Source organism: Notamacropus eugenii, chromosome 3, assembly GCF_028372415.1.
Source record: "Notamacropus eugenii isolate mMacEug1 chromosome 3, mMacEug1.pri_v2, whole genome shotgun sequence".
NCBI lineage: Eukaryota > Metazoa > Chordata > Mammalia > Diprotodontia > Macropodidae > Notamacropus > Notamacropus eugenii.
The window spans coordinates 94,787,648-94,797,083 of NC_092874.1; the positions used below are offsets into that span (position 1 = coordinate 94,787,648).

Here is a 9,436-nt window from a genome sequence, read left to right on the forward strand (position 1 = left end):
CTCGGATTTATTTACAAAGAAAAAGAGAATATACAAATTCAAAAATAATACACCAGGGCAAGGTAATTAGAAGTATGTGTAAAAGAAATCTCCCCAGTCCCAGACTGAGTGGCACCTAAGTTTTCTAACCTAATCCTTAACTAAAGTTCCCCAGGCCTAGCCTGGCCCATGATTCCTTCTTTGCCAAGAGCCCCAAAACATGGAATCATACTCTCCTCATCTCCCAGAAGAGGATGCCATTGCTTAGAACACACCAAAGCCAATTTTGGAATTGACCCACCTGAGTTTTCTATGTGCACTCATTTATCCATTCTTCTAATTCTCAACTTACCAACCAGGAAGCCTTGTCATGACTTGACCAGACTGTGGTGCTCCTCCATCCAATTACTTTGTAATATTTCAGTAACTAACTACCTTCTTCCCTCCTGTCTACCAAGGAGGGGTGGAACTGGTCTAGGGTCCCTAGCCCCCTTATTTAGAAGCACAGAGCAGACAAAGTTAGGAAGTAGGAAATTAGGAGGCAATCCCCAGGGCTGGGGATTGAGATTGGGTTGGATTGAGCCCCAGGAGTCTAGCCCCTGATCTTAGAAAGGCAGCATGCTCTAAGGAAATTACAGAGCTAAAAGTCATGAGGCTTCGAGTCCCTAATCCTGCCTTTGCCACAAACTAGCTCTGTAACCAGTAGCTTTCCTTCCTATAAAAAAGGGAATTGGATCAGATCAGTGGCTAACAGCTAAAAGTTAAAATAACCTTTTCTGGTGATCTGGACACCTTTGGCAGTCTGGTGAATCCTATGGACCTCTTTTCAAAATGGTCTTAAATGCATAAAATAAAACTAATATTTTATCATTTTCTCAAATGGGCATAATAATACTTTCCCTTCTAATGGCCTAGCGTTGTTTTGAGGATCATGAGATTCTTTCATTCAGCAAATTTTTATTGAATTCCTACTCATGCACAACCTCCACAGAAATCCCACTATGATGCATCATTGTGATATAGATGTGACCCTGGGTTTTGAAAACTGTGCCAACCAAGTATATGTTTTGGCATGGCCTATCAAGCTAAAGAGACTTCTTGTATGGGGTCAGTGGTTGACTGTATCTACCATCCAAGCATGACCCAACCAAGTGCAAAGAAGTTCATTGTCAGAGGGTTGGCTGTCATAGCAACTCATGTTGATAACTTCTAAGGCAAATGAAGACCTAGGTGAGGGAGGGCCCACATGAAGATGATCATAGGTCCTTGTGTATTGAAGAGAGGTAGTGGCATGATAGTTGATCTCTGAGTCAGTAAGCCCTGTGTTCAACTCTTCTCTCTGATATACACTGACCGCATGATCCTGGGCAAGTGACTTAAACTCTCAGCACCCCAAGCAACTCTGTAAGACTAATGGTTGCAGTTCAGTTGTTGATCTGCCATAGTAGAGGGAATTCTTGAAACCTGTGAAACATATGTCCTGACCAAAATGCAAACCACTATATTAGGTGTTGTAATAATGAGAATGAAAAATGTTTGGGCGCTATTATTATTTACTCTTGTGGATCTCGATTGAACAGGACTCAAAGGGATCCCCTTAGCTTCTGTCTAGGTAGAGCCCAGCTTCCTTTTGTAAACATGAACTGTACCCAAATAGAGCATATTCCCCACCCTGGTACTTCTCCCCCTTCTCCTTTTCCCCCTCCCCTTTCATCCTCTCATTGCTAGCAGCCTAGAAAGCTCAAGGTTGTAGTGGAGGTGTCTTGGACTTTGAAGGTATTTGGGAGGTGGGTGGTAAGAACTGTTACTGTTGGGTGTATCTAGATATCGATGTGGCCAAATTAGAGGTTTAAATCTCAAATGGGCTTTTAGCCTCCAGGTGTGATCTCTGGAGCACAGAGTCAAAGGCTAGCTGCTCCAGTCTGACTGGCTCGCCATGTCTCTGCTTTGCTCCCCTTCTCCCCCCCCACCCTACACCCCAACCCAGCGCCCCGGGATGCCGTCTGGAGCCCGGATGCCCCATCAGGGGGCGCCCATGGGTCCCCCAGGGTCCCCGTACATGGGCAGCCCCGCAGTTCGGCCTGGCCTGGCCCCGGCCGGAATGGAGCCAGCCCGCAAGCGAGCAGCACCCCCACCCGGGCAGAGCCAGGCGCAGAGTCAGGGCCAGCCAGTGCCCACAGCCCCTACCAGGAGCCGCAGGTGAGTGAGAGAGATACCTGCAAGTGGAGGGAAGGAGGGAGGAGGAGAGTGACTGACCTTGGGAATAGCCAGTTTTAGGAGCAAAGTTTTTAGCTAGGAAGGTGTAATCAAGATGGAGGAATACGCCCCCTCCCCCCAATTCTAGGTGAATTTAAATAGGCGACGGAGAGAGTCAATGACCTTCCTTTAGGCTTTAGCCTTTGGCTTGCCCCATTTTTCTTCCATAGCTCATTTATGAAGTGATGGCATATCCATAGCTTCTGCCTCTCCCCCGCATTCCCTACATGCTCTCTTCTCTCCTCATCCTACCTTGTTCCATACCCCTTCTCCCCAAACCTCCCATCATTACTGTTCCCCTTGGCTCTCAGACCCAGTATATCTGCTCCGTTGGTTCTCTGTCAGCTCTTGGGGGTAGTGGCTCAATTGATTATGGTCCTGGGAGGGTCTTAGAGGCCACAGGAGGCGTGCCATACCCACCTGATCAAGTGTGGCTCCATATCTGCTTGGTCGGGTTCAGTCCCACTAGTACCAGCTTCCTCCAGCCACAGCTTGGGCTGCAAATACAAGACTCCTTTTAGGTCTTTGATTGTTAGTGAAACATGGAAGCCTTACTTTGCACAACAGATGAATTCTTGAAAAGGGTGTAATTAGAATTTTTGTAAATTATCATTAATATTCACTTGAATACTATTTTAAAACATTCAGTTAAATTCACTCCTTAAAGCCTCACTTTCCTTATCTGTCAAATGACAAAATTCACAAAATGACCTCTGAGGTCCCTTCCAACTAAATCCAGTGAGTCCAAAGGAATCTCATGGTAAAGTAAATGATCCGAGCCTAAACAGCATAACATCCCTAATATATCGCATATAAATCTGGATTTTCCATATAGTGAGTTACCTTAAAGTGAGGTACATTTGTGATAAAAGCAGCTTTCTCCTCACCTCCCTCGGGTGAGGTAAAGGGTGGGGGATGAGGTTGAACAGGGAGCTGGGCAATGGAACAGAACACCACATAGGGGCAGTGTGGAGCTACCGTCCCAGTACATGCTCAAACCAGCCTTTGGTTCGGTTTAAGAATAGATCCTACGATTGTACAATTTATAGTTGGAAGGGATCTTAGAGATCATTTGCTCCTATTTGGGGGCCAGAGGCAGAGATCTCATAAGAGAAGGTTCAGATCTTTGTCCCTATCCCCGAGCCCCTTCGTGGCCTTGAACCCTCAGTTCCCAGCCACACCTACCTAACAATATAATACTACCATAGGCATACAAGGGACCCCAGATCATACCCATCTTCCTGGTTGTGCATTCAATGTGTATCCTTTGAATGCCCCATGCCCAAATACAAGCCCGGTCATATCCTTACCCCATTCCCTGTGACTAGGAGGAAAGCAGACTCTCTTTCCCTTAGCTTAGGCCACTGGCCCTAGCCCCATGCCTTCTTCCCCTAAAGTTAACCTGATCATCCTGGAGTTTACTGGCTGGAGCTCCACAGCCCTGCCCTGCCCCCATCCCTGATCTTCCCTCCAGTCCAGGCTTCCTGCAAAATCCCAGCCAACAAGACCTTTGAATACCACTCCCTCCCCTTGTCCCCCAAGTCCAAGTTGTTCCAGATCCTCCCTAACCCTGTGGATGTGGTGGGAGGGAGGGGAATTCTGAGGCTTGGGAGTGACTAGGGTCAGCCCCATCCCCCAGGGAAGGCCCCAGCCCCACTGCCTGGCCGCTCAGCCCCTCAGGCAAGCGGGCAGGCTGTGGGAACCCCAGCCGGGCAGGCGGAGATGTCGGGATAATTTAGCAGGTGGCCTCGTTACTCCCAGATCTGTCGCCATGGTAACCTGGTTTTTTCTTTAAAAAATGTACAGTGCCAAGAGGAGGAAGATGGCTGACAAAATCCTCCCTCAAAGGGTGAGTGCCTTTCACGGCAGCCCCCCTGCCTGCCCCCCTCCCTTTCTGCTCCCCTCCTCTGCTGCCCCCCCCCCACTGCGATACCTCCCCCCCCTCCCTCCGGGCCAAAGCTTCTTCGTCACAGTCACTTTCACTTTTTCTCTAAAAAGCTAATTAAGAAGTGAGGCTCCCCAGGCCAGCGGGTTGGGAGGGGGGAGGGGGACAGAGGAAAGACGCAGGGATATGAGGGACCAGAATGCTGCCCGGAGCTGGGCGAGGTAGGGTTTCAGTGAATCGAAGTTGAGGGATCCAGAAATAGAGACTGGGAATAAAAGGGGGTACAGAAGCTTTGGGGGGCAGGGTTGAGGGGAATAGAAACTGGGGTCTGGGCTAAACTGAGAAATAGAATACTTCAGAGAGCTGGCATAGAGACTGGCTGAAAGTATAGGGAGAGAGCACCAAACAGACTGGACAGGGTAATTGTCCCACTGTTAGGGTGAAGGGTAGGAGCCCTCAGTGATGTGGAAGTCACCCAAATGCCAGCAGTTGGTGCACTATGAGACTAAGGTCTGACCCCATGGTACCCACACCTATGGCTGCTGGCTCCCTCAGCTCCCTCAAGGACCCAAGAGCCCCCAACCTCACAGTGATCGCTAGGAAGCCATCACATCTCATTAGAACCCCAAGTTTCAGTGACTATGTTAAAGGGTAAAGTAGACAGCCTTTCTCCTTTCTGGTTTAGTTTGCCAGCTGATCCCACTTTCCCCAATGACAGAATGGATGGGTTTCCTTAAAAGATGAGATAATTTCTTTATCCCTAATTTGTGACGTCTTTTCTAGCAAATATAAGATTAGCTGGATATGGAATCTCCCCACTCGAGTCTCAGTCAATTCCATGCATTGACCAAAACCCTCACCTTCCACACTCAGAGTTTGGACACCCGTAACTCCAAAGTCCTGGGACAAGATGATAGCTCTACAATTCATAGCCCAGGGTTGTTGAAGCCCCTAATTCTCTGCCCCTTCCCTCCAGATCCGCGAGCTGGTCCCTGAGTCCCAGGCTTACATGGACCTGCTGGCCTTTGAGAGGAAGCTGGACCAGACCATCATGCGGAAGCGAGTGGACATCCAAGAAGCCCTGAAAAGACCGATGAAGGTGTCAAGGGCTTGGGAGTGGGACCCCACAGAGCCAGGCCCTAGGCACATGTTATCTGGTTACCAGAGAATATAGTATAAGGAAACTGCAGTGGTATGGTAGAAAGCACTGGATTCGAATTGAGAGGTCTGAGTTCATATTCCCCCTCCCAATACTAACTAGCTATGTGATCAAAAGCAAGTTCTTTAACCTCAGATTACTTAACCTCTCAGGTTCAGCTCTGTCGGTAAAATGGGGATAATACCTGAAGTATCCACCTCATAGGACTATTGAGAAAGGCTTAAATGAGATGTTTTAAAGTGCTTTGCAAACTTTAAAAAGCTCTTTATAAAGATTAGCCATTAATCTGCCCTCAGGCATATCATAGCATCTGTTCTAGGGTAGAGGCACATATGGCACCCTCCTCGAAGAATGAAATGTTGGTCCTCCAAGTTGGCGATCTGCCTCAGGGATCAAAGGCTCTTCCCTGACAGTCTCGGGGTGGGCGTGTCCATCTTTCTTCTACAGCAAAAGCGGAAGCTTCGGCTCTATATCTCCAACACGTTTAACCCTGCAAAGCCAGATGCGGAGGACTCAGATGGCAGCATCGCATCCTGGGAACTGCGGGTGGAGGGGAAACTGCTGGATGACGTACGTCCTGGCCCAGGTCTCTCCACGGGTCCCGGGGTGGGTTATGGGCCTTTGATGGACTTGCTGGGAAAGACACAGCAGCTGTATTTGTGCCAGGCATCAGGGAGCAGGATGGAGGCAATGGGATAGAATGGGATTGGAGGGTGAGGAGGGACTTGGAGAATTGGGGTGACAGTTCTAGGGGAGGGAGGAGGCTGCATCTGTACATGCTGCCCCATCTTGCCCTCATCGATTTCAGCCCCTCCCTTGCCTGCTCCCAGTCCAGCCTTATTCTACCCCCATGGCCCCTGTTTTGCCCCCACGGCCCCTGTTCTGCTCCCACAGCCCAGCAAGCAGAAGCGGAAGTTCTCTTCCTTCTTTAAGAGTTTGGTTATTGAGCTGGACAAAGATCTCTATGGCCCAGACAACCACCTCGTGGAGGTGAGCGATCCTATTCGTTTATTTATTCATACAACAAAAATGTCTTATTATTGTGTCCCTCCCCCAAATCCTGCCCTTTCCACAGAGAGCCCAAGATTGACCAATTTTAGCAAACATTAGGCACCTCCTGTGTACAGCACTCTACAGCAGCTTGCAGACAGGTCCCTGACTAAGATCACCACCATTTCCAAGCTGTCTCAGCATTCAGCCTAGTGAATAGCATCCTGGAGCTCAAAGTTACCCCAAATTCAGCCAGGTCTGTGGTGGTAACCTAACACTTTTTCCCCTGGACAGTGGCACCGGACACCCACAACACAGGAAACAGATGGATTCCAGGTAAAGCGGCCAGGGGACCTGAGTGTGCGCTGCACCTTACTCCTTATGTTGGATTACCAGGTACATGCTCCCTTCTGCCTGCCTCATCTCAAAAACCCCATCAGTGCCTTTGTCCTCTGTGGGAAGAGGCCTGAGGCCCCCAGTGATTTTTCTCTTAGATGGGCCCCCACTGGCCCCTTGGAAACCCTCTCCTCCTTCCCTGAGTCCTTTCCTTTAGGAGAGCCTTATCTCAAAGAGCCCTTTCTCCAAGGTCCATGGTTCCAACATGTGTGCCCATCCGCATCCCTTTACCCTCCCCTACACCTGTTCCCACAGCCTCCCCAGTTCAAACTGGATCCTCGCTTGGCCCGACTGCTGGGGCTTCACACCCAGAGCAGATCAGCCATCGTGCAGGCCCTGTGGCAGTATGTAAAGACTAATCGGCTGCAGGATTCTCACGACAAGGAGTACATCAATGGGGACAAATACTTCCAGCAGGTAACCTCTCCCCTAAATCCAGGGGTCTGAGGGAACCATGAGTAGGGACAGACTTCCTTGAAGGTAAATGGTATCTAAAATTCTTTTGAATCCCTGTAACATCTTGCAAAGGGGGATGCTCCCTCTTCTCCCTATTGCCCAAGGGCACTAAGGATCAAATGAAATCATTCACTCACTTAACGAATATTTATTGCACTCCTATAACATGCAGGCTGAGCTCCATTCAAGCTTCATGGAAGGCAAGAAGTAGAGATTCATTGGAGGTCACATGTGTAGAGGAAGGAGCAACAGATCAGGAATAGGAAAACTGGGTTCTGATCCTGACTTTGCCACTAAATGCCTGTGTGGACAGAGATGAATCACTTAAACTGTCTGAGTGTGCTCAACCAGACCTGAAGGCCTCCAGAGCTTTTTAGTCCTGTTTCTGGTCCCAAGATCTACATGACCTTGAACAGATTTCTTAACCTCCACTTGGAGCCTAATTTTGTTTGTTTTTGGAATAGAGATGATGCCAGCTTCACCTACCTCATAAGACTATTGTGAAAAATACATAATGTGTGTAAAAAGCATTTTGAAAAATATAAGGAATTCTATAAATGTGAGATCATTAAGGTATTGTTAAATAGTCTCAGAAGATAATCTCAGAGTAACAGCTTTCCTTTAGTCATCTCCCCATTCTCCCATTTTTACTGAGTAATGATGGTGCGTCCCAGCCTCCCTAAGGGGACTTTTCTGGAGTTGGAAAACTGAAATGATGATCCAGACATCCTGGAGCACTAAAGGCTGATATCTTTTCTACCACCTCCCCCTTTTCCCCAGATCTTTGACTGTCCTCGACTGAAATTTTCTGAAATCCCCCAGCGCCTCACAGCCCTGCTATTGCCCCCAGACCCAATTGTAATCAACCATGTCATCAGGTGAGACAGTTCCTCTCCCCCCCTCAGAATTCTCCAATTATTTCCCCTTCCTGCCTCCAATTTTTGTTTTTTCCCCAGCTTTCCATTGACCCCTTTGGCTCGTATCCCAAGCCTCCACTGGAATCTAAGGGTGCCTTTCTCTTGGTAGTGTGGACCCCTCAGACCAGAAGAAGACAGCATGTTATGATATTGATGTGGAGGTGGAAGAGCCCCTGAAGGGTCAGATGAGCAGCTTCCTTCTGTCCACAGCCAACCAGCAGGAGATCAGTGCCCTGGACAGTAAGGTAGGGTCTGTACTTGGATCTGGCATTGGACAGAACCCTGGAGAACAAGATGCAGGTATAGAATGAATATCCTGGAGCATAAGCCGACCATGACACTATTACATCGTTTTCCCTTTGCTTCCTGACCGTCAGTATCTTCCTGTGCCACTCCTCTGTATAGGACTTGCCTTTGGAAGCACAGAAGAGTAAAACCACCCCCCCCTTCCCCCTCCTTTCCTTTCTCCCATCGAGGTAGGTTCCGAATAAGAAAGCCCCTCTATTTCTACTTCTAGATCCATGAGACGATCGAGTCTATAAACCAGCTCAAGATTCAGAGGGATTTCATGCTGAGTTTCTCCAGAGACCCCAAAGGCTATGTCCAAGACCTTCTCCGCTCCCAGAGTCGGGACCTTAAGGTAAGAAGCTCAAGGTTGTGAATGTAGGGAATGAAAGATTTGGGTAGATGTGACAAGGAAGATGGTCCTGAGTTGAGAGACTGACTCCTGTGCTTTTCTTTAGGTCATGACCGATGTAGCAGGAAATCCTGAGGAGGAACGTCGGGCAGAGTTCTATCACCAGCCCTGGTCCCAGGAAGCCGTCAGCCGCTATTTCTACTGCAAGGTAGCACAGTAGTTCCAATCATATAACCATGTACACTTTTTCCTTTCCCCATCCTCTCCATTCTAGGGCAAGTTATTAAAAAAAACAAAACAAAAAAACCTTGTTCAATGAGCATCCCCCTAGAGAAATCTTTCTCACTTCCCTAAGGGGAAATCTCTCCCTTCAGTATCCCCTCCCCCAAGCACAGGAAACTTGCTCCCAGATTCCCCTCAGGTGAAGTGGCCCATAAGCTTGTGGGTGGGCGCTTTCCTTCCCAGAGGTGCTCTACCCAGTACTGCTCTTCCTTTCTGCAGATCCAGCAGCGCAGGCAGGAACTGGAGCAATCCCTGGGTGTACGTAACACCTAGGACAACTCCTTGGACCAGATACAACCATGGATCTCCTGGGCCAGGTCCCCGGTCCCCCAGGGACCTCCCCCTGGGCTGTAACATCACTCCTGAGATATTTTCCATGTGGGGCTGGGGGGACCAGATTAAAGGTCATTCAGCTACCAGTAACTGTGTAGTTATTGGGAACTGGGAAGATGTAAGAGGAAAAAGATTCATTGGGAAGG

General features: G+C 48.7%; 1 protein-coding gene across 3 annotated transcripts in view; it reads left to right on the forward strand.

Annotated features, from left to right (window-relative positions):
• The window catches only part of SMARCD3 (SWI/SNF related BAF chromatin remodeling complex subunit D3), a 45,981-nt gene extending 36,605 nt beyond the window's left edge, over positions 1–9,376 (forward strand). For all 3 annotated transcript variants that reach the window (XM_072652195.1, XM_072652196.1, XM_072652194.1), the window contains 12 exons: positions 1,967–2,178; positions 4,042–4,084; positions 5,097–5,219; positions 5,727–5,849; positions 6,174–6,269; positions 6,564–6,665; positions 6,921–7,082; positions 7,902–7,999; positions 8,148–8,283; positions 8,556–8,678; positions 8,782–8,883; positions 9,177–9,376. In XM_072652195.1, coding sequence (XP_072508296.1) covers positions 1,967–2,178; positions 4,042–4,084; positions 5,097–5,219; positions 5,727–5,849; positions 6,174–6,269; positions 6,564–6,665; positions 6,921–7,082; positions 7,902–7,999; positions 8,148–8,283; positions 8,556–8,678; positions 8,782–8,883; positions 9,177–9,230 — 1,374 coding nt within the window. In that variant the 3' untranslated portion in view covers positions 9,231–9,376. The remainder of the gene's footprint in view (positions 1–1,966; positions 2,179–4,041; positions 4,085–5,096; positions 5,220–5,726; positions 5,850–6,173; positions 6,270–6,563; positions 6,666–6,920; positions 7,083–7,901; positions 8,000–8,147; positions 8,284–8,555; positions 8,679–8,781; positions 8,884–9,176) is intronic.
• Positions 9,377–9,436: the final 60 nt, after the last annotated feature.